At 40.9% G+C, this 25,056-nt stretch overlaps 3 protein-coding genes across 3 annotated transcripts in view; all 3 read left to right on the top strand.

Moving 5' to 3' along the window:
* cln3 (CLN3 lysosomal/endosomal transmembrane protein, battenin) overlaps positions 1 to 1,592 on the top strand; it is a 10,320-nt gene extending 8,728 nt beyond the window's left edge. Inside the window, exon 15 of the mRNA XM_061027022.1 lies at positions 7 to 1,592. Within this exon, the coding sequence (XP_060883005.1) occupies positions 7 to 112 (106 nt within the window). The 3' untranslated portion in view covers positions 113 to 1,592. The remainder of the gene's footprint in view (positions 1 to 6) is intronic.
* A 4,678-nt stretch (positions 1,593 to 6,270) lies between these two features.
* Positions 6,271 to 13,298, top strand: LOC132995748 (serine/threonine-protein phosphatase 4 catalytic subunit B). Its single transcript, XM_061065890.1, has 8 exons — positions 6,271 to 6,539; positions 6,969 to 7,020; positions 7,108 to 7,158; positions 8,605 to 8,706; positions 9,218 to 9,391; positions 9,487 to 9,613; positions 9,742 to 9,931; positions 12,369 to 13,298. The coding sequence occupies exons 1-8, from the start codon at positions 6,430 to 6,432 to the stop codon at positions 12,496 to 12,498; spliced, it is 936 nt and encodes a 311-aa protein (XP_060921873.1). The 5' UTR covers positions 6,271 to 6,429; the 3' UTR covers positions 12,499 to 13,298.
* A 3,027-nt stretch (positions 13,299 to 16,325) lies between these two features.
* aldh3b1 (aldehyde dehydrogenase 3 family, member B1) lies at positions 16,326 to 23,761 on the top strand. Its single transcript, XM_061026430.1, has 10 exons — positions 16,326 to 16,598; positions 18,123 to 18,292; positions 19,488 to 19,598; positions 19,681 to 19,801; positions 20,498 to 20,583; positions 20,672 to 20,753; positions 21,421 to 21,813; positions 22,367 to 22,533; positions 22,638 to 22,737; positions 23,044 to 23,761. The coding sequence occupies exons 2-10, from the start codon at positions 18,131 to 18,133 to the stop codon at positions 23,229 to 23,231; spliced, it is 1,410 nt and encodes a 469-aa protein (XP_060882413.1). The 5' UTR covers positions 16,326 to 16,598; positions 18,123 to 18,130; the 3' UTR covers positions 23,232 to 23,761.
* Positions 23,762 to 25,056: the final 1,295 nt, after the last annotated feature.

Raw genomic sequence — 25,056 nt, forward strand, 5'->3', positions numbered from 1 at the left:
GGACAGACAGAGGGAGTTTGCGATGGCTGCTGCCAGCGTGGGAGACAGTCTGGGCATCGCTCTGGCCGGACTCGCCGCTTTCCCGGTCCACAGATACTTCTGCTCCCTGTGAGCCGCCCACACAGCGAGCAGCTCGGTGAATCAGACCGACGTGGCGTGGGAGCGTTTCAGTTCAAGGTTTTTTTAAAACTCTCATATGAGAGACTATCTGACGAGAGCAGACTTCACTCCTTAATGAACGGGATGTTGGAAGTAACACAGTATAAATATATCACAGTGCTCCTGTACTCGAGTTTCAGGTATCTGAATGTATAGTTTTATGTTTTGATTCAGATACAAAATCATAAAACACATCATAGCTGCTCCAGAAGATCCGAGCTTCTGAACTAAATGTTGCTTTATTTAACAGTGTGTTCGGTGTTAAAAGATAAAACATGTTTATAGGTCGGTTTGTTGACCGATATGTGTTTTGCACTAAAATCACTGACAGAAAAACTGCACTAAGAGCACCATTCCTGTCGCTCACTAGTGAAAAGCTTTAAAGGAGCAATATGTAACTCTGACACCTAGTGGTTAAAATGGGTACTGCAGTACAAATTAAAAACATTTGAGAGAGCCCCCCCCCCCCCCCACCCCCCTAGAGTCGATGCTCACGCAGGTCACCATGTGGTGGACACTGAAGCTTCAGTGTTTAGCCAGCTCTGCATCAGTCTGTAAACCTTTTTTTTATGTTACCTTTTATTTTCTACTTACTAAGTGTTATTTTTGTTTTGCTTTTCACTCATCGATGCAGATCAAACATGTCTGACCAAATGTGCCTTTTTCTTTCCGTTTCTACCAAAGACTATAACGGTTATTTAATGTGGATAAATATTTTTATTTTATGTAGGTTATTAATCTGAAACAAAGGAAAACATCCAACATATTAAAACTCTAAATGTTTTACATGTTTGTGGTTAGAGTCCTTACACATTTGTAGAAAAACAAACGTCAGCATTAAGCGGCAACTTCCCAAGTTGAAAAATGAAGCCGATGCGGAAGTGCAAAATCCTGCAGTTCCTCGAGTGTCCACTAGAGTCCACTAGAATTATTTTTTGGGCTTTTTGTGCCTTTATTAGAGAGATGGTGATAGAGTCAGAAATCAGAGAGAGTGACATGTGGAGAAGAAGCCACAGGTCGGATTTGAACCCGGTCCGCCCATACATGGGGCGCTCACACTAACCACTACATCACTGATACCCCACGACAAAGTTTTTAAACCAATAATAATAAAGATAAACAGCAGCTGAAACATGTTTGTGTCATTCAGCTGCTGTTTCACCGATGCTTCGTTTCTTTTCAAATGTGCACATTCCTGCTGATGTTTTGTACTTCCTACCTACATCAATCCTGCTGTTACTGATGATTTTCTTAATAATTTATTTTTATTTTTGGTGCTTCAGTGATTAAAGTGTTTTCCACCTTTGAACTGTTTAATCAATCACGCTCAAACTGTCATGTATATTAAGAAATGTGAATAAAAGTTGAAGTCATATAAAAAAAAGTGGTAGATAATTTATAATGTATTAAAGATTATCTACCAAACACCTTTAGGTTATTGTATTTATGATTTTTATTTAAACTTATTATCTCGAGAAGAGTGGCTTTTTTCTCTAGGACGGCACTTTGGCATTGAAAAGAAGACGAAGCATAAAAGGATTATAAAATGATTGAAATGTCCAACCCTAACCCAAAGATAACTTCAACTTATTTCTTGTGCAACTTCAAGATTCAAGATTAAATTTATTGTCACTTCCAAAGTATACTTATCTCAGCAGACATGGGTTCAAAATGAAAAACAAAACAACCAATCATGCGTCAGAGGTCTTGGGGAAAGAGAGAATCTAAAATTACATTAATTATATTTCAAATATCTTTATTGAGTTTTCATCATATAAACACAAAATACAACAAAAAAAAGCAGAAGAAAACATAGAAAACACCAGGGTTGGATAGTAATATTCCACATTGCCACAAATGGTATAGAAATGTGCAAAACAAGTAAGACGAACAAGTCTCTGTGGCAGTGACAGTAATACCTGATAAAGTGCAATAGCCCTTCCCATCCCCAGCTGTCCTGAAAAAAATGAAGGTGTAATATCTAAGAATTAGTTTGCAGCGCACCACACAGAGTCAGATCTTACTTTTTATGCCAAGAACCGGATCAAAGCTCATCTCATGATGATTTAGTTTGAGTGTTATGAAAGTAGGTTAAGAATGGTTCCCATGTCTCAGAATTTCCTCTTCAAGCTTCTGACAAAAAAACGTGACATCTCGAGTTGAAGACAGGACATTACATCCTGACGTCACTGGTCAAACGTGGGCAGGGCAGCACCCTTCCATTTCAGCAGGATTGCACGTCTGGCCAAGAGCAAGGCAAAATCGACCATGCGGTGTTCTGTAGAAGTCAGGTGGGGGTTATCTCCACTAGCAACACCAAACAGGGCAAGGGTAGGGCTAAGGCTTAGATTTTTCTTTAATATTGTACATAAAGTATGGAAAACGTCATGCCAGAATTTCTGCAATTTAGGACATAGCCAATACATATGTATCAGGGTAGCATCACTATAATTGCATTTCACTGTCACAGGTGGGGGTTATATCGGGGTAGATGCTGGACAGCTTAACCTTGGACACGTGAGCCCTGTGGACCACCTTAAATTGAAGTAGACAGTGTCTAGCACAGATTGAGGATTTATGTATTGATAAAAGAATAGAGTCCCATTGGTCATCAGAGATGTGTCCCAAGTCTTGTTCCCGCCTTAATCCTGTCCAGTGGTGAACATATCAGCATCGAAATGATATTGTGTAACTTGGACAGCGCACCTCACATTACATTAATTATAATATTAATAATAATATATTCGATTTTCTGAGTACTCAAAGACGTTTAACAAAGAACAAAAACAAAACCAAACAACGACGATTAACTGATTGTATTTGCTTCACTTTTCTTGTATTAATATTTCTTTTTAAACTGTGAGAAATAAACAAACAACTTCTCAGGTCTCCTGTTGTTGAAGCGGAGCAATGCGCGTCCCCGACACCGGAAGTGACAGACTGCTCGTCGGTGTTCGTGAACGCGGCAGGAGAGTGAACCGGCAACGACGATACTGAGAGAAGAAGAGGAGCCGGTGGACTCTCGACCCACGGAGGGAGATTCATTCATGCTTCTTCTCTAAACTTCTGCCGTTTCTCCCTTAACGGTAATTATTACTTTTGGTGTTTTATCGCGTTAACAGCTGTGACGCGCTGCGTTTTGTCACGGTGTGTCTTGTTAGCATTAGCTTCCTAGCTTCTTAGCATGTTAGCAGAGAAGCGCTGTCTGTTCATGTTAGCCGCGGCTAGCCGGCTAACTACAGCGTTTCTTAAAACTAACTTAAATATATATATTTTTAAATTCTGTCACGCAAAATAAGTATGTTTAGGTTCATGTTATGCGAAGTTATAAACGTAAGGGACAAATTCCTGAACAAAATGGTCGGCTAAGTTATCAAAGAATCCGGGTCTCGCTGACGTCGTTAGCAGTGATGTAAGCTAACGTGCTAGTGGTTAGCATGCTATGTAGCTACGCCCATAGGCCTCACACATTCCTCAGCGAGTAACGTCACTTTTATCAGGTGTTTTTTCACCCTTATCATGTTCTTTTAAACCAATAAAGTCCTCCTTTCCGTGCTCTATCTTACTGTATTAAATCGTTTTGTTGGGGACCGTTAAATTGTCCTCTGAGGGCGAAGTTATGAAGCAACCAACGACAAGTTCAGTAAACTAATGTTTTATACTTTTATACTTGAAGTGTTTTAAAATTATTCAATCTGTTATTTTCCGAATGTTAGTACTGAAGATTTAAAAGAAAACCCCGCATCTGTTTCTGAAGGTGCGTAGGAGATAAATAAATAAAACTCCTGCACACTTTATCAAATGCACAAAAACATTGTGCAGGATTTTATTTATTATCAATAATAAGACACCAACTTTTATATTATTAATATTGTGTGTAATGATCGACCAGATGTTATCCTGGACAGACCATGTGGTAGGGCTGGGAGATATGGACCAAAACTCATCTTGATACTGATTAGCTGAATGGTGATACTCGATATATATCAATATGTATTTTATTAACAGTGAAAACACATGAAAAATAAATTAAAAAATAGTTATTTTAATGCAACATAAACTATAAATTTAATTTAATTAATATTAAATTATTATTTAGCATCTATATATATATACTGTGCATTCTATATATTTTATTATATTAGTCTATATTATATAACATTTCATTATATGACACTATATTGTTCATATTGCACTATATTATATTATTCAATTCAATTCAAAAAACTTTATTTGTCCCCGGGGGGCTGTCCCAGGGGGGGCAATTCAAAGGCACACAGAGCAGTAAATTAACAACAGTGCAAGTAAACGAAACATTTTAACCCAAATATAAAGTGTCAATTTAAATACAACTTAAAGCTTAAACTTAACTTAAAAATACAAAATATAAAAGAGTAGATATAAGTGGACAGTGATCGGAGACTAACAGATGTAATCAGAACTACGTGCAGTAGTGACCAGATGTAAACAGAACTATGTGCAGTAAACGAGAAATAAATATATATATATACAGAGCTATGTGCAAGTAGGCAAATACTAAATGATAAGTTATTAAGGTGCATGGTGAAAAATGGAACAACAGAACTAATATATACAATATAACTATAAAGGTAAAAATGAGATAAATAAAGTGACCGTGGTGCAATGATGGATAACTTATATTATACTACATTATATTATATAACTGCACTCTGCATTACTGTGGTACAACACTGCCTCTCTTCTCTGCTGTTTATATTACTTGCTGCTATTTATCATACCAAGTCACTTTAATCATCACTTGTCACTTTATCTTTTCATTCTCTGCAAATACTGTCTCAATTCTCAATTCCCCCCAGTTAACTTAATCATTCATTTTGTACTGTGTATATACCCCCTGTTTTTATTTTTATTTATCTTATCTATTCTGTTTAAAGTGTATTTTGAGCTTTCTTGTCTGTGCTGCTGCAACGCCCGAATTTCCCCTCTGGGGATCAATAAAGTATTATCCTATCCTATCCTAAACTATATCGATATTAACAATATTGTCTTACCCTATATCTTGTTTGAAAATATATCGATATATCTTAAAAACTCGATATATTTCCCAGCCCTACCATGTGGAAATATATCTGCAAAAGACCAAAGTATTTTTGTCTTCTGTGGACTTAGATCTTTAGTCTTTAGGGCGAGTCAACAATTCTTGTTTTTTTTTATTACTTCTGTGAATCTCAGTCTCCTAGATAAGTGTAACACCACATGTCTCTGTCCACATCTTTAAAGTCTAAACTGCTCCAACAATAAAAACATATCCTTAAAGATTGTAAGCCAACCACTTCAGAGACTCTTTTTATTTATTTTTAAGCCATCTCTTTATTGTCTTTTATAGTAAAGCATAAACAGTGTATAGCAAAACAGTACACACAATACGAAAACTAAAAAAGAGGAATAATAATAAAAACATAGCAGCCCTACTGACAGTCAGTTCTGTTCATCAGTCCAAACCTCATTTTGTATGTCATTACCCTCCAGGAAGTTGTTAAAAATAGTCCATACTCCACAGGTTGTCCGTTTCTTCCATAAGCGAGCGATGCATCGTTTGGCCTCCAGGAAACAAACATTGAGTAGATATTTGACATTATTTGAAAGTGCAAAATCATCAGGATAGATATTAAGAATACACAATTTAGGGTTAAGAGTCACCTTTTTACCGATAATTTGACTGCACGAGTCCAACACCGTTTCCCAGAAGCAGATTATCAGTGGGCATTCCCACAAACAGTGAAAGAGAGAACTTCAGAGACTCTTAATCAGCCTACAATTAAAACATGTTAAGGCCCGGCTAACAGGGTTGTCTCTGAATTTAACCGGAGATACTGGGTCCCACGTTTTAACAAGGTCTGATTAAAACACTCTTTTTCTTTTTTACACCTATCAGTCCTAAAACTGTATATGTATAACTGTAACTGTATTAGGACTTGTATTTTTGTTAATGTGGTTAAGAAACTGGTATCAACATTGTCAGTTTAAACTCGAGACACCACTACACTAAACATGATTTTTGGATACATAAATGTCCGTCTGTAACTCAGGTTTGTTGATTTGTCTTCCTTCCTTGCTTCCCTTCACAGAAATCCATCAGCGCCAGAGCTTGTTGACCTATTGAACAGCCTAGTCCATTTCCGAGGGCTGTCCGCTCCACTGCCAGCGGGGAAAGAAAGAGCCTCTGTTATTCCAGTGACCCCGGTGTGAGAAGAGGAGTGTGTGCATAGTGTGTGAGAGGCTCTCCCTATGTGTGTCACAATGGGAGACATCAGTGACCTGGACCGACAGATAGAACAGCTCCGACGCTGCGAGCTCATTAAGGAAAATGAAGTCAAAGCACTGTGCGCAAAAGCCAGGTAATGAATCAACCTAAAAACTGACACAGTTTTACAAAAGCTGAAACACCATCAGAGTTTTTTTTTTTTTTTTTAAGGCATGATTTGTTGGATGGTTGTTTTGAAAGCTGGTAAAGCTTGACAGATGCACCTCACAGCGCCTTAACCAGAGTAGTCTTACCACTTTATTTGCAGTTCACCCAGTTTGGCATTTTCCAAAGTGTTAGAGGAAACTTTATAAAGTCTCCAGTTCATCAAACACATTGGTTTGTAATTTTAGCCTATCGGTTTTATGTTGGATTAAAATGCCAGAGACAAACAAAAAGATACAAATGTTGTTAAACCAGTCAAATACACAAAGAGGAAGTATTGGTTTACATGAGGGTTTGGCTCTTATTGCTGAGTCCGTCTTTAAAGAACATAATCAGTAATCAGTTTGTTTGTTTTCAGAGAGATTCTGGTAGAAGAAAGTAACGTCCAGAGAGTAGACTCTCCTGTCACGGTAAGAAACATCTTAATATTTGCAGACAATTTGACTTTGCATGAATCAAAGCTGGTACTGACACTTCTCTTGTTCGTTTCCTCACAGGTGTGTGGCGATATCCACGGTCAGTTCTATGACTTAAAGGAGCTGTTCAGGGTGAGTTCCTCATTCTTCTCTAAGATCCTCGCATATCACATATTTAGTGGCAGGTGTGTTGTCCTTTGTTGTTGATGTTGGACAGAGATGTGTTTTAAGACTGCACGGTAAATTGTGACAGCCACATTGTGGGACATGTGTGTTCCTGTTATCAGTCACACCTTCTCAAGGTGTGTGCTTGCAGTAGTCTGTGATTACTTTCTTTGGCCTCTTTGGCCTGGCTTCCTTCCATTTTTTTTGAACAAGTGAACTTATCATCTAGCATACACTTTTTAGGTTACTAAATCCCACTCAGGAAACCCTCTCTCTCTCTCTGCTGATTCTGCACTCTTTTGGTGTGTCTTATCTCTCCTGTCGAGAGGGATGTATCTTTTAAACGGGATTTAGAATATGTTGCACGGAGCCGTGAGGTCCTTGCGCGCATTTGTACTCACTCGCTCACTTGCGCGCAGCACTTAATAATTAAAAATTTAATAAAAACAGGTCGGAAATATACTTAGGCTGCGAGAAAATTTCTTGGCACGCCCGCCCAGGTATCGTCTTCTATGTGTGGGAGACACTGCAAAAATATAAGTGGCAGTCTTGTTTTGGGGAGTTTCCCAGAAGGAAAAAAGGTTTACTTTGTCGGTCTTCCTGCTTGACGATTTCTATTGTCTTCAGCTGAGTCCACAGCATGCAGTTTCTGTGCAGCTGTGTCTCTCATTTTTTTTTAATTTTGTAGAGTTTACGCTCCTACTAGCTACAGTACAGAAGTTGAAAAAAATGGCAGCATGACTTGCTTCAGGTCAGATTGTTGTCCTCGCAGTTTGAGTCATGGCTAGCTGAAGAGTAGACAAGTTATACTATTTATGTCTTTTTGTTATTATTGTTGTTGTTGATATATATTTTTTTTTTAATCGGTCCAGTCCATGATCCTATCCAAACTTGAGATTTTACGATCAGTTCCAAGTCTTTGAATGGCACTCGGCTTGTGTCTGGTGTTATTATCTGAAGACATTCCTGAGTCTGTTTTTCCAGATTTTAGAATGTGTTCAAACTTTGAACGTTGTTCAAGAGCAATAGTTGTGTATTAAATGGTGTCCTCTCACACCACTGCAGAAACTAATACCTGTCTACCAACGCCTGCACCTTAAAATTAACACACAGGTCTAAAAAAGAAAAGGCATTTAACACCTAATTTGAATTTAGACAAACAAACAGAAAGTTGGCACGCCTCAAGGCAAGGCAAGTTTATTTATATAGCACATTTCAACAACAAGGCAATTCAAAGGCCTCACTTTGTAGACGGCTGTCCATCCGCAGAACTCTTTGCAAACTTGTGCTCTATCAAACTCAACATTAATCCCCTCTATCTGAGAATGGATGTGTTTGTCTTTCACTATGATTGTTTTCACAGTATGTATACTTTAGTTAAATAGCTTGTTTGACATTTTTCCACACACAAAGGTCGGTGGTGACGTCCCAGAGACAAATTATCTGTTCATGGGCGACTTTGTGGACAGAGGCTTCTACAGTGTGGAGACTTTCCTTCTTCTGCTAGCTCTTAAGGTACGTACTATAAGATGTTTTTTTTTTATTTTTTTAAAGTGGGGTCTCTTGGGAAAATGGATCAGGTTCCTTCATGTGTACTGCTTGTCCTTAATGTTAAATTCTCAGTTTGTTTAGCTACTTAACTGACGGGCAGTTAAGTTCATATTTGGATATTTAAGCCTCTCTCGAACCTGGGGGACAAAGTTCACATTAAAACTATAATGTACCGTTCAAATTCAAAATATACAATCGATCAGCGCATCAGGCCATCTGAAGTATATAACAGTTTGATCCAGCAGAGGGCGCTCTCAGTGTAACTTGTCCATTGCATGCACTCTTGACCTCAGTTTATGAGGACAGTAATGTTGGGGCAAAAGCAACGGGCCGGTGCGCGATTTATGAGATCCAAACTAACATGAGGCAGACTCGTCTCTCCCACTGCTTTGGTGGGGGAGGGTGGGGTTACTCTAATCTGTTCGAGTTAGATTTATTTTTTTAAGTGACAACACTACTCTGCTTTGCTCGTCAGGTACGCTATCCAGACAGGATAACCTTGATTCGGGGGAATCACGAGTCCCGCCAAATCACCCAGGTCTACGGCTTCTACGACGAGTGCCTCCGCAAATACGGCTCGGTCACCGTGTGGAGATACTGCACCGAGATCTTTGACTACCTGTCCCTCTCCGCTATCATCGATGGCAAGGTAGAGCATGGAGATTCATCCACTTGATTCGTAGTGATGAAATGTTGTTCTGGTAGGATTTTCTGTAAGGCTGATCCGTTCCTCTTCTTCTGCAGATCTTCTGTGTGCACGGCGGCTTGTCTCCTTCCATCCAGACACTGGACCAGATCAGGACCATTGACAGAAAACAAGAAGTACCTCATGATGGGCCAATGTGTGACCTCCTGTGGTCGGACCCTGAAGGTAAACATGCATCCTGCGGAGCCTCTTAGATCTCTACATTTTTGACCCCAGAGGGAATGTTAGTTGGATGTTCAGCAGTAATTTTCTGAGTTGTCAGAGGTTAACCAGACAGATCTCCTCTTCCTCAGACACCACAGGGTGGGGGGTGAGTCCCAGAGGTGCTGGCTACCTGTTTGGGAGCGACGTGGTGGCCCAGTTCAACGCTGCCAATGACATCCACATGATCTGTCGAGCACACCAGCTGGTCATGGAGGGCTACAAGTGGCACTTCAACGAGACGGTGCTGACTGTGTGGTCAGCGCCCAACTACTGCTACAGGTGAGCAGACCAAGTGAAGTTTTAAGTTACAACATGGACACCTTGAGTCTGAGGCAAAGTTCACAGCAACATGAGCCAAACGCAGGATTGTACCAGAACAGGTTATAACCTTATCTGACAGAAAGCAAAGTTCAAGCACACATTCCTGGTGGATTATTTTGATTTGGCCGCTCATCTTAATCTTCAGCCTGAATTTCTGTAACTTAAATCTCAACAATGCACAAGATCACATCTCTTGTTCAGCCTCCTGTCTGTGTTGTTCGAAGAGAAATGACAACCTGAATTATAAAAACCCAGCACCTATCACTGGGGAGCTACAGTAATAGTCAGGCTAACGAAGATCACTGAGAGGGGATAGGTGTCTTCTCTCAAGCTCAGATTAAAAGATAAATCTGTGCTGGGTACACACATTCTTGTGTTGTTTTGAAGGAATGTAACTGATGTTAAAGTTGATTTGTGGAATCGGCCATAAAGGTTGTGTGTGCTAAGGTTTGGGTCTCATGGTGTGTTGTCCGATAGTTTCTTCCCTGATCCCTACACGCCTGCACAAATACATGTGTGTAGAGGAAAGGTAGAGAGCCAGTTGGTATGCAAAGGGACTGTAAAATCTGGTGTATAGGACGCACTTTTGGATACCTGCGTTTCCATCTGGACAGTTGGCTGTGTCCTATTATACCAGTGTAAAATACTGAGGCGTGCACCGTCCCTACCTTGAGTGCAGCCCTCACCATCGCACACTGCACCCAACATGACCCCATTCACTGTGTATTGCAAATCGTGCTGGGAAACATAGCACCGCTAATGAGGCTGGCGGTGCCACTTATCACCATCTTTTCTCCTTCATGAGATCATAATGGTGCACTTAGAGCAAACAGGTTAATAAATACAGCGTGTGAAGAGGTTGGCAGCGCGGCTTGAGCTAAGCGGGTCAGTAATTCACAACTTTCACTGTAGGCTGAGAGCTCAACTAGCGTACTGTAGCTAGTAGGAGAGCAAACCCGAGCACAAAGCGAAAACAGAAGGTACTAAAAGAGCGAGGCAGCTGCACAGAAACTGCACGTTGTGGACGTAACTTGCAGGAAAACAGCCTTTTGTCTCTCTGGTAGACCTCCAAAATCCGGCTGCGGTATATATGATGGTGTGACTCATACCATCTGGATTTTATGGTTTACATTAGACGAGGCATGAGGCCCAATCTCAGCCTCTCTGCTGGGCGATATATCGCGAAGCTCGATTCGATCGATATTTAATTAATGCTTGACATGGAAAAGGGAACATCGATTTTATTTTTTAAACTACTTAGAAGTTTTCTCACGATATTTCGTTGCTCCGCGAGATTTCTGCGGCAGCGCTTGTTGCGCGGAGGAGACTCCTGCCGCTGAGTAGCCCAGCTTTTGTAAGCGACCAACACGGAGGAGAAAAATGCGAGCGAGGCCGAATTACTTCCAAAAAAAGGGCTCATAACGCACGACATTATAGCTGGCCCGGATGAATGATTGACAGAGTCCAGCTGATTGCACGTTCAGCTGGCGGCTTCACTGCTGCTACACTCGAATTGTACACTGGCACACAGATTTTAGCGCAGGTTTTCTCTACTCAAACACATGTTTGGTAAAATGGTTTTGAAACCATCATATCCCGACAAAAGCCGAGTTTAAATCAGCATTCACAGAATAAAAATCACCGGAAAAGTTGAGTGACAGCAGGGCATGACGAAAACAGAACGGAGAACAGTTTCAGCCACAGTGGCAGACAGCTGAAGGAGCTAGAACACGCTGCAGCTAAATTTCCCCTTAAAGTTAAAGACTAGATCCTGGTAAAGATAAAAGTTATTCACAAAGCATCTTAGCCCTTAAGAGAGCTCCTAAAGTAAAGATCTAATAATCAAGAGTTTCTCACAGAAGAAAGAAGGAGAGATTCCAGATCTATCACAGCCTCATATTAATATCAGATTAAGTAGACTCTTACAGTTACCAGCATGGTGAATAAACATGAGCACATGAATATAAGAAAAATACAAAATGTTTTTATTTTCTATAATTAGAGCTCAGTTAATTAAATAAAAGTTGTAATTGACTTTTGCATCAGAATGGTTCAAGAGTAAATTGGTGACTGTTATTTTTCTAATCAAAAGTAATGTTCCTGGGCCAGTGATATTTTTTTTTATACAGTGGAGATTCAGTTTTATAGACTACATTTATAAACTTTAATACGATAAATATCGAGTCATATCAAATATTGACATTAGGCAAAAAAAAATATCATGATATCAAATTTAGGCCATATCGCCCAGCACTACTTCATTGTTCTGTGAAGTCGCTGCAGCGTCGTCTGCACTGACAGTTACTGTAAACATAGAAAGACAAGACAGTCTAACAAGCCTGTTCATGTATTTTGTATAAGTCCTAACCTGTTTTCTCTGTGACTGCTCACTCAGGTGTGGCAATGTGGCAGCCATCTTGGAGCTGGATGAGCATCTACAGCGGGAGTTCATCATATTCGAAGCAGCGCCGCAAGAGACCAGAGGAATCCCCTCCAAGAAGCCAGTAGCCGACTATTTCCTGTGAAGTTTTTCAGAAAAGCAGAACAGCCATGATGTGTCCAAAAAAAACCTCCCGCACCATTTCACCACCGGCCCTCCTGCGCCTCCATCCTGCTGCTGCTGGACGCTCCTGTCAGTCTGAACTCAGGGCGGTAAGACAGAAAAAACCTGCCCCAACCCCTCGACGAGCTGGATTTTTTTTGCCGCGCTGTCCGAGCCTGACAGAGCCGTAACTGTGAAAGGTGTCGGGGGGGCGAGGCGGACAAACTGGGCCCATGACTGTTGTCTCTTCACCTCAGATATATAAAGACGACCATTTTCTTTCTCCCCTCAGCCTCCTTCCATTCGTCTTCTTTCTCCTCTCTCACTTCCTGTAGATACACCTCTCCTCTCTGACTACACCTCAGTTTTACTTGTAGTTTTTTTTATTTTCATGACGAACGTTAGTTTTAGAATTAATTGGAAGGAGTTTAATCTTTTTCTTTTGGTTTCCCTCAAAGTTTGCAGATTTAGGAACAATTTTATCATTCAAGGAATTCCTTCGATGCATTTGTTGTCCTTTTGTTTTTTTTTGTTTTGTATAATTGTTGCCGTCAGGATTAAATGCAAATTGCTCTTATGTTTCTGTTGAACCGTCACGCGTGTCACTATTTAACAAGCCCGGTGCCGCAGCTCAGCACCTTCACCTTCCAGAAGTGTACAGACTGGCCACCAGGAGTCGCTATATTCACCATTGTTCTCTCTCTTAATTCATCTTAATCTACAAACCTCTGTAGGTCTGTCATTTTTGATATTGTGAGAATAAAGTTTTTGTATCAATGCCGACTTCATGCCACGTGTGGTTTCATGAGGAATTGATGCGACATGTGTTTTTGGATCCTCGTTGTTTCATTGAACCGTTTCTGAACTGGTAGATAAGAATCAATTCTCAAAATACAAAATGTTATGGATTCCATTGCTCCCGCTAAGGTGAAGGTTGTCACAGAAAAGATCTCAGTGGAGGAATACAACGCGGGTAAGAAATAAAATAAAAAAGAGTGAGTTGAAAAGCTGAACGCAGGTGGTGAAAAACAAATCTTGAGATTCATTTTGACATCTCTAAATACCAATGCAAGCCAATCTTTCTCTTCTGGCATCATTACCAGAAACGATAATAATACACACACCCTGTTTGCTACTGTTGACAGGTTAACAAACTGACCTGTGTCGGTAGCACCTGAACTTCACAGAGGACTGTAATTAATTTTCCCACTGTCTTTACCGAAGAAAATCAAAACTTTAGACGAGCAGTAAACCTCACGATGTGTGCTGTGTCCATTTATAACCAATTCAAACACAATTTCAGATCATACTTTTATACATCAACTGGATTCCTCCTCCTGCCACCTTGATACTCTGCCAACAGGTTTAATTTTTTTCAAAAAATGTTTCGCAACTCGCGTACCAGATCTGTCACGGATACTGAACGTGTCTCCCCTCCTACACAGGCGGACATTTTATTCCTGATGTGCATATTTTTTTATTTTTGACCGCACTGCAGCCTGGGCTCATTCTGAGTGTGACTCCAAAAAGAATCCAGAACTGGAAGCGACTCGTGTCATTATTTTTTCTCACCGTGTTGCGTCGTTTGTTGCTAGCGGTCGCTGAAGCGTCACTGGTCCTGATAACGTCGCCTCTTGCACCTGTGGTGAGTTCACAGTCGTCGACTTCAGTTTCTGCTCTGCTGCTCCACGTAGCCGCTGCACAATATCGTATCGAGCCACAAATGCAAAAAAATGTTAACCGTCATATTTGCTTCCTCCGCAATCACAGCTTTATTGTTTGCATTTTTTAAATTGTTTTAAATCAGAGACTCCCAGAGTACCACAAGAAGGATCCCGCGTAACACAGACGGTGGCAGAACTTTAGTCTAAGTTCTACTCGATCGCAGTGCGGCGTTCGACAGCTGGGCGGGGATTTTCTGGCACAGCACTGAACTGGTTTGAGTCTTACTTAAAAGACAGAAACTTCTTAATGTCTGTAGGTAACTTAAAATCTGAGCCGACAAAAACATTACACATGGAGTTCCCCAAGGCTCCATCCTGGGGCCTCTTCTGTTTAGCATCTACATGTTCCCACTAGCTCAGATTATAGAAAAAAAAGTGATCATAAACTACACAGACGACACACAGATATTTATTACAATGTCGCCAGGTGACCATGGATCTAGGTAGAGCACTGGACACATCAATGAGTGGATGTGCCAAAATTATTATCAGCTGAACAAAGAAAACAAACTGAGGTATTTGTGTTTGGAGCCAAGGACAAGTGATTACCTTTTAGCACGTCAGCCAGTCAAATTAAAAACCACAGACCAGCCAAGAAATCTAGGTGTAGTCATGGACCCAGACCTGAATTTCACATGTCACATAAAAGCAATTACAATAATATATCAAGAATCAGAGGACATTATGTCTAAGTAGGACCTGGAAAAACTCGTCCATTCATTTATCATCAGTCGACTTGATTACTTTACAGATCTGATCCAGAACGCTGCTGCTAGAGTCCTCGCCAAGAACAAGAAAGTGGATCACATCAGTCCAGTTCTGGGGGCTTTACACTGGCTCTGTCAGAGAATAGATTTTAAAATACAGCTTCTGGTTTATAAAGCGCTTAATGGTTTAGGACCAAAATACACTAGTGACCTTCTGATTAACTACAAACCATCCAGACCGCTCAGGTCTTCTGGGACAGGTCTGCTCTCTGCCCCCAGAGTCAGAACTAAACACGATGAAGCAGCGTTCAGTTTCTATTTTCTGTTGTTGAAATGTTATTTTCTATTTGTGGAACAAACTCCCAGAGAACGGCAATCTCAGATCTTTTAAATAAGGGTTGAAGACTTATTTTTATCCTGGCTGAAGAGACGTTTATTTGTGTTTTTTAATATTTATCTTATTGGTGGAGACTTCTAAAGGTTTATTTTTGGGCTTTGTGTGCCTTCATTTAGAGATAGGACAGTGGATAGAGCCAGCAATCAGGGAGAGAGAGAGAGCGAGAGAGAAAGTGGGAGGCTGCTCACCATCAAAAGAAACTAATCCTATTCGTTCACATTCATACACCGCCAACAAAGCAGTGGGAGCAACTTGCGGTTAAGTGTCTTGCCCAAGGACACAAGGAGCTGGGGATCAAACCCCCGACCTTCTAATTGAGAGATTACCAACTGATCCACGGCCGCCCTCACTAACCACAAGGCTGCTGGCGCCCCATTTGTCTTTATCTCTGATGTGTTGTTCCTCGTTGCATCTGTTATGTAATCTCATGAGGGATGTCAAACCTGCTGGCTGGAAACAAATCTACCCAGAGGTTAAAAAAAAGACTCACCTGTTATCAGCTGCCTTTCATTAAATGATTTTAACACAGCTTTTACTTTGAAACTCTGCACTGTAACGTGTACTCTTATTTTTTGTTTTATTGGTTTTGTTTGAATGATTTTGTCCTCTTTTTTAAAAAAAAATGTTTTTCTGCCGTTTTTCGCGAAGCTCTTTGAATTGCCTTGATGCTGAAATGTGCTCTATAAATAAACTTGCCTTGCTCTTCTTCAAGCTTTCTTGAACATCTCCATCCCCTGTCTCTGTGTTTTTCTTCATTTTGGTCTATTTTCATCAACTCTGTCTTTTTTTAAAATTATTTTTAGTATTTGTTTATTTAAATTATTTTTGTTTTAAATTATCAAGGCTTTATTTTATTACTTTTATTCTTACCGTTACCTGGCTGACCTTGGGTTAGGGTTAGATTTAGATAGATTTTGGCAGACCAACTGAACTAATATTCATGAGCGTTCACTCGGGATTATAATTACACCGAGCATGCGCACTCGCGGCTCTCTCGCCCTGCAAGTTTTAGGGCAAGTTTTTCGAGATCAACCATAAACCCTTTCCCTATTTTCATCTCCTCCCTTTCCTTTTCCGTAAACTTCAACACAGACGGAAACCCTGAAGCTCTGCCTGCATTTAGCCTTTCTTTTTCGTCACCTGCACAGTGGACCTGCGGATCTGCCACTTTGAAGACTGAACACACACACACACACATACACACACACACCCACACACACACACACCCACACCCACACCCACACACACACCACAGGTAAGCAGCTTTAAGTATTTCTTCTCTGTTTTGCAAGACACTACAGCTGTCTGTAATCTGCGCATGTTCCTTAAAATCCAGCAAATCCTTAAAAAAACAGTGAACCGTGACATTTACCGGTGTTTTTGTCACCAAGAAATCCGGTAAACTCTTGCTTTGAATTACATGTAAGTACAATGCATATATTATGTTTAGGTTAATGTAAGTAAAATCACGGCGTGCCACTTTTCAGAGCTCAAACCCGTCTCTTTACCTGCACGCGTTGACTCGCCGTTTTTTTTTTTTTTTTTTGCCGTTATTCATTTAGAAATATCACTTTTTATATATATCTGCTCTTCTACATAAATAAATCAGAAAATAAACAAATTTGAAAACTCGCCAATAAACATGTAGTACTTCCGGTAAATTCGGCTTACGTATTATTTAAAAATATTGCGAAAGGCCTCCAGGTGTGTCCCTAAAATCCTGATGGGATATCCTGCTAGACGATGCTGCTAAAGTTAGCTTCTAATGCAGAAGTTTAGGAGAGTTTTAAGATGAAATTTAACTATAATTTCACCACAAGTAAAAACAGAAACTCGTAACAACACAGTTTAACATTTTTAAACCTTTTATTCCATGTGTGAAAATCCCTATAAAGTCGATTACCTCCACAACATTTAGAGGTCATTTGGACTGGATTATTACAGAGAGGTTAGAAAGTCTTGATATACGGTTTTATTAAGTGTGCTGTTTTTTTAAGTATGTTTATTTCTACTTAATCAAGTGCAGATTCTGAAAGTAAACTGTATGTGAGTGAGTGTTTTAGTCAATTTTCCAAAAATACAAAAATGTTTCCATAAATCTGAATCCCTGTTTCACTGGGGGATAATCTGGGTCACGCTTTGCAGTCTTTGTGTTATGGTTTTAGATCTTGATCTGGTCTCTGGCAATCCTTGGCACGGATACAATCTTTACAACAACAAAGAGTTTAACTGGTTGCTGCCACATTTATGTCTGCGCTGGATGTTTTATACCCGCATGCCTCGTCTGAAAGCTCTCAGGTTCCTTTCTCATCTTGTTTGTGTTGTGCGTGTGTCGGACGGTCGTCTTTGTCAGCACTCAGACTTTAAACACGGTTTTATTCTTATTACAAAATCTATTTCAGGTCTGCATCCTTCATTCCTGCTGACCTCAGTCAGTCAGAAGAGTGCAGGGACTAATAATCTTAACTCTCAGTCAGAACTGAACGAGGGAGAAGGACAACAACAACAACAATTCATTTAGCAGACGCTTTTATCCAAAGGGACAAACAGGGACCATTGCATTTCCAGAAAGTAGTTATTTAGGGTCAATATAAGGACCCTCGTTCTGTAAAAACCTCTGATTGACTTCTTCAACTTCTCATGTAAATGTTGGCCAAGATGTTAAAAATTAAATTTGAGTCATTTGTTCCAATTCATCATTTAGTTTTTTTTGCCGCATCAGATAATTGGATGTGTTTAAATGTATTTATGTATATATATATGTGTGTGTGTGTTCCAGGCTGAAAGATGGACACCCAGAGCGAGGTTGTCACCAGATTGCGGTCAGTGTTTGCGTCAGGCGTCACACTACCGGAAGAGTTTCGTCGAGCTCAGCTGACCAAGCTGATGTTGATGGTGAAAGAAAACCAGGAACTGATTGTGAAAGCGATGCACAAAGACTTGTCCAAGGTAAAACACATGTAACCCTGATATTCTGCTCTCGGCCTCGTGGCTATAAGGTTAAACCATCTGAAAGTTCAACTTGGTGGCCAAGCGGTAAGTTAAGTCGTGCCCCATGTACAAAGCGGACAGCCTGGGTTTGAATCCCACCTGTTGCTCCTTCACCACGTTATTCCCCACTCTCTCTCTCTCTCTGATTTCCGTTTCTATCCGCTGTCCTGTCTTCAAATAAAGACATCAATCAATTTCAGTCAATCAATTTTTATTTGTATATCGTCAACTCATGACAAGTGTTATCTCGAGACACTTAACATAAAGCAGGTAAAAGACCGTACTCATTGTTATGTTACAAAAAGCAGGTAAAAGACCTTACTCATTGTTATGTTATATAAAGCAGGTAAAAGACCTTACTCATTGTTATGTTACATAAAGCAGGTAAAAGACCTTACTCATTGTTATGTTACATAAAGCAGGTAAAAGACCTTACTCATTGTTATGTTACATAAAGCAGGTAAAAGACCTTACTCATTGTTATGTTACATAAAGCAGGTAAAAGACCTTACTCATTGTTATGTTACATAAAGCAGGTAAAAGACCTTACTTATTGTTATGTTACATAAAGCAGGTAAAAGACCTTACTCATTGTTATGTTACAAAAAGCAGGTAAAAGACCTTACTCATTGTTATGTTACATAAAGCAGGTAAAAGACCTTACTCATTGTTATGTTACACAAAGCAGGTAAAAGACCTTACTCATTGTTATGTTACATAAAGCAGGTAAAAGACCTTACTCATTGTTATGTTACATAAAGCAGGTAAAAGACCTTACTCATTGTTATGTTACATAAAGCAGGTAAAAGACCTTACTCATTGTTATGTTACAAAGATCCGGTCTATCCATCATGAGCACTTTAGCAAAGCAGCAAAAGTTACAGTGGTAAGAAAAAACTTTCTTATTAAAAGGCAGAAATCTTCAGCTGGATCTCCGGCTCATGACGAAACAGTCTTCACAGGCCTAGACTGTGCCGGGCTTGGAAAGGGATAGGGGGAGAGATGGGATAAGATGCAGGAAGAGGGATGGGGAGCAAGGGGGTGGGGGGAGGCAATCCGGTGGAGAGGGGGTGTGGGTTGTGTGGGGACATGAAAAGCCTTCTGCTACAATCCAAACACTAAGTGTCCTCGCCTTTCTGTCTCTGCATGTCAGCCAAAGTTTGAGGCCATCCTGTCCGAGGTCCAGATCGTGATCAACGATCTGCACTTCACCATCAATAACTTCTCGAGCTGGATGAAGCCCGAGTACGTCAGCAAGAACCTGGTGGGTCAAACAAAGATTGCTCTGACACTGTGTGTTTTTCTTTTGAATGTTTAATTAAATCATGTTTTTGATGTTTTTTAAGGCAACAAGGCTGGACACTTGTTTTGTACGGAGGGAACCATTAGGGGTCGTGTTAATCATCGGGGCGTGGAACTACCCCGTGCAACTCATTCTTTTACCTCTAATAGGAGCCATTGCTGCAGGTATCTTCCACACACAGATCACCTTAAAGGCTTTATATGTGATTTTTTTGATCCAGCAGATGTCGCTCTTGAGCACCAGCATGAAACCAAAACATCTCGCGCTGCATTGTTGTGTTAGCATGCTAATGCTAGCGATCTTTATTATGCTCGTATCTTCACACTGCATGTAAATTTACCTGAAATGAGCGTGATCTAGAAACACAGTTAAGCAGTGAGTACAGTATGTTATTCTTCTTTTCTCTAGTCCCTCAATTAAACAACTTTTATACACGAGGGGAGGAGTCAGCCGGCTGTCCGGGCGATGTAAACAAACTGAAGATAGGACTCTGAAAACATCACAGACAGTGGGACTCGGGTGTTACACCCATTGTAGACAGTCATGACTCACAGAGTTATTTTCAGAGGATATACTTGATTTCTACATTTAAGTGTGAAAAATCACATAGCAAGACTAAATGAAAGGCCTTTTGGTGTACGACATGCTGAATATGAATCTAGCAGAAATCAAATTCCCGATGTGGGAAGTCCAACTCCCTTAATGTTGAGCTGGAAATGAGACAGATGTGAAGTTTTGGGGGTTGAGGAGCTAAGCAGGTGTGACACTGCTTTAAAAAAGAAAAAAGAAAAAAAGGTAGTCATTGCATCAAATCTTTAATTGCCGTCTTCACTGACTGGATGCTGTTTGTCTTCAATAAGGAAACTGTGTGGTCATCAAGCCTTCAGAGGTCAGCGCTGCCACAGACAGTCTGATAGCAGATCTCATCCCCAAGTATTTGTCTCAGGTGAGGCATCTGTCCCCAAATAAATAAATAAAATGTAGAGGTTACAGACTAGAGCTGGACTTGAGGAGAGAGACTCTTGTTCTTGCAGGACTGTTACGCTGTCGTTCGAGGGGGAGCGGAGGAGACCAAGTCCCTTCTGCAGAACCGTTTCGACCACATCTTCTACACAGGTGAGGGATCAGACCCCGGGTTTCTCATTCTATGTGCATGCTTTTCCTTTAGACAGACCCTTTGTCAGGAAGTTTGTTCCTAGACTGTGGAACAACCTTCCTGAGGGTCTGAGAGGAGCTGAGAATATGGAGATTTTTAAACGCAGTCTTAAAACTAATTTATTCAGTCTGGCTTTTTTTTAGTGCTTTATATAAATTTGAATCTTAACATTATTGTATTGTCTTTTTTATCCTACTACAATTTTAAATATTCTTCTAATATATGTATTAATTTTAATAACTTATTGCTTTTATGTGACGTATTTTATTTTTTTCAGTTTTATACATTTTTATATTCTTATTGGTGTGCATTAGTCTCTCAATGATTTTAGTGTCTATAGGTAACTTAAAATCTGAGCCGACAAAAACATTACACATGGAGTTCCCCAAGGCTCCATCCTGGGGCCTCTTCTGTTTATCATCTACATGGTCCCACTAGCTCAGATCACACACACTTTTTCGTCAATAACTTTTCTGCACTCTTGTAAAGCACTTCGAACTGCAATTTAATTTGTCTGAAAGGTGCTTTATAAATAAAGTTTGATTGATTGATTGATGCAGCTGTTGTCTTACTGCACACATCTCAGACAATCACTTCAGATACTGATCCCTCAGCTTTGTCTCTCAGGTTCTCAAACTGTGGCGCGCAGCATCCTGCAGGCGGCTTCCGTCTACTTAACTCCGGTGACGTTGGAGCTGGGCGGAAAGTGTCCCTGCTTGATATACGGTCGTATTGACATCCCGGCAGCCGCTCGCCGGTTAGTGTGGTCCAAGTTTTTTAACGCCGGTCAGAGCTGTGTCGCTCCGGACTATGTCCTCTGCTCGCCGGCCGTCCGGGACACCCTGGTGCCCATGATCCGGCAGACTCTAGAAGACTTCTACAGCAAGGACCCTAAGAGCTGTCCCGACCTGTGCCGCATCGTGTCCTCCCGACACTGGACTCGACTGGTGGAGATGCTCGGGAAGACTGATGGCAAAGTCGTTATCGGAGGAGAGAGCAGAGAGGAGGACAAGTACATGGGTGGGTTAAGAAGCAGGAAGTCACAATGTTTGGTGTGTGATGTTGTTTGACTTCTTCTGTACCAGCACTGTAAACAGGTTGCTTATTGAAAATGAGGACTTTCCCAATTTTGAGTGTCTAGGGCAGCCTTTCCCAAACTTAAGAATGCACGCTTTCAAATACAAAATTATATTTTTATGACTACAGCTATAACTTTCAGTAAGGGTAAATTATTAACATTACAACATAATATTATGGTAAGATAGACACAATGGTTACTAAACATTATGTCCATGAAGAGTCATGACACATCTTACTAATCACTTAAAGGGTTGACTCATCAATAAATCATCATTATTGTGATATTTCTTTTATTTTTAAAATTGTTTCGTGGGCCACCTTTAGTACCCACACGGTCCACCAGGGGGTCGCGGCCCAAACTTTGGGAAGCACTGATCTAGGGTTTATATTTTTGTTGCCATGGTGTTGAAACAGGAGTTGACATGGTTTGTTTTTTTACCTAGCAACAACCCTAATGCCAGTATAAATAATATGGACGTGTGTGTCCCGTCAGCTCCCACGGTGGTGACGGACGTGACCGAAGACGACGCTCTGATGAAGGAGGAGATCTTCGGCCCCATCCTGCCCATCCTGACCGTGGACTCTCTGCAGGAAGGCATCAATTTCATCAACCGCCAGGAGAGGCCGCTCGCTCTCTACGTTTTCTCTGACGAATCCCACGTAAGTAAGAGCGTGTAGACCTCTCTGCTAACTCTCACCACACACAGCTGGACGCACGTCGTCTTTTACAGTTCCGCGTCACATCGTGATTCTTTTCGTCACAGATTGTGAACAAGGTGCTGGAAAATACCAAGAGTGGAGGATTCTGCTCCAACGACGGGATCGTCCACATGAGCATGCCGACGCTGCCTTTTGGAGGGATAGGTAGGTGCATTAAAAAACCCCTGCATTAGACTTTCCCCTCCACTGGCAGCCCTGCAGCGTTCTGCTCCCCCAGAGAGCCTGGCCAATCAGAAAAGAGTGGGCACATGTTGAGGGAGGGGCCTTAAAGAGACAGTAGCTGAAATGTTGGGTTTTACTGACTGTCACTATCACATAAAGGAGGTTTTTGAGCTGCAAAGTTCCTCTAAAGTTTTCACACACTGACAACATGAAAGGTGAAAAAAAAACAACAACAGGATAACATGTGATCTTTAACCTTTGAACCATATTCACTCCCACTTCTTCCAGGGGCCAGCGGTTGTGGCCAATACCACGGACACTATAGTTTTGAGACGTTCAGCCACCGGCGAGGCTGCATGCTGCGCGGCTGGGCTCTGGAGAGACTGAACTCCCTGCGCTACCCCCCCTACACAGACAGCAAACTCAGCTGGCTGACCTGGAGCACCTCGGCCGAGAGCACCTGCTCCCTCATGTGAAGACGGGGCAGGGAGAGTGTGTGAGTCGGTCCGAGTACACGTGTGAGAGATCGTTCTCTTTTCCCCCTCGCTCTGGGGAGGTGTTTGTTTATCATTCTGGGCGCTTGTGTAACGTTTTCTTTACCTTATTTTTTGCACTTTCTATGACACTGTATTTGTCTCTCTGTCAAACACTTATTTTGTAGATCCATTTTTCCTTGTGATCGTGTCTAACTGCAGAAAAAAATCCAGCTCTTTGTCTCCGAGTTCTTGTCATGCACGCACTTAACTTTCAGGGTGTCATCTTTTTTGCACAGTGTTGATTTAGGGACTTGATTTATCCCTCACATCAGGGATACCTCGGTTTGCTTCCTTGTTTTATTCTCTTGCAGAAAACTTTACACACTTTTTTTTTTTATTGTTGGTTTATTTTCTCTCGGTGTCGGAGGAGATTGACCTCCGTCCTTGTCCGTTTCTTAACAATGTTCTCTTTGAAATAATGTAAATAAACCTGATTCATACTAATAAAAATATTTGTACTTAATGGCCAATCATTCATTGAGGTGTTTTCATTGCAGATACTAGAGCATCTATTAGAAAATAAAAAAATATTTGATATAGTTATTTTACCTGCCTGTCAGAGACGCTGCTATTAATAAAAGTGTGTGTGCTGCACAGGGAGTTTATAGCTATTGCTAATTTTCCAACTCTTGTCCTTATAGTTGGGCCTTTGGTAGACAGACTTAAATGATAAAAAGGATACGATTTGGTTTTTTTTTTTGTCAGAAAAAACTGCTTAAACATTAACAGAATGAGATCAGCAAAAATATTCTCCTTTGTCCACAGGGAGGCGCCAAAAACAACACAACCCAAAAGTTCCTCACAGGAGATGTGTACTGAATGAAATGATAAAGGTATCTTACTATCTGATCATTAAGGAAACATGTTGAAGTGCTGGCTTCTCTGACAACAATGCAGCAGTCAGTATGTCCTCCTTCTAACTTTAGATTCTGCTCCTGAATGCTCTGGATTTGTTTGGACCAGAGAAGGTAGGCGCTTTTAAGACCACCCACACGGCCGTTTTGGGGCTCTGTAAAATAAATATATAATTTAGTCAATCAAAATTAACATCTTTAAATGTTGGCAGGGTATATAAGATAACATTAAAGGGGACATATCATGAAAAATCCACTTTCACAGTGTTGTTGAACATTTATCTGGGTAACCTGAGAGTCTACTGACCCACAACATGTGAAATAAACCATCCAGTCCTTTGTTTGTGGTCTGCATAAGTCTTACAACACAGAGAAAAATGCTCTGTTTCAAATGTGCTCTCCTTGTGATGTCACAGTGGGATTCTGGTAAAAAAAAAAAAAATCCCCTCCCCTCCCCTGGTATCTCCACCCATGGACTCCACCTCCAGCCTAGAACAAAACTTTTGAGAGCAGGTCCGCAATTTTTATTCTCACTAGTGAAGGTGTGTGTGTGTGTGTGTGTGGGGGGGGGTCATTACATTTAAAGAGACACACACACCAAAACGGAGCGTTCTGAGAGAGCTGGTTTATACAGGGTCACAAACCTCCTCTGGTGCTTGATTCATGTTATATTTTGACCAAAGCACAGCACAGATGTTTCATTTAGACCACAGGGGGACTGTTTGAAAAGGTGGAATAGGGGTATAATATGTCCTCTTTAAAACACCTAACGTCATCATTGCCTTCACCAGGCAGAGGAATGTGTTCAGTGGCAGACTGCTGTCACAATCCTGCTCCACAGACAGACTTAAGAACTCTTTTGTCCCCCTGGCCATACGTCTGTACAACACCTCACGGTTGGACTTGGACTA

This window comes from Labrus mixtus, chromosome 20 (assembly GCF_963584025.1).
Source record: "Labrus mixtus chromosome 20, fLabMix1.1, whole genome shotgun sequence".
NCBI classification, from domain to species: domain Eukaryota; kingdom Metazoa; phylum Chordata; class Actinopteri; order Labriformes; family Labridae; genus Labrus; species Labrus mixtus.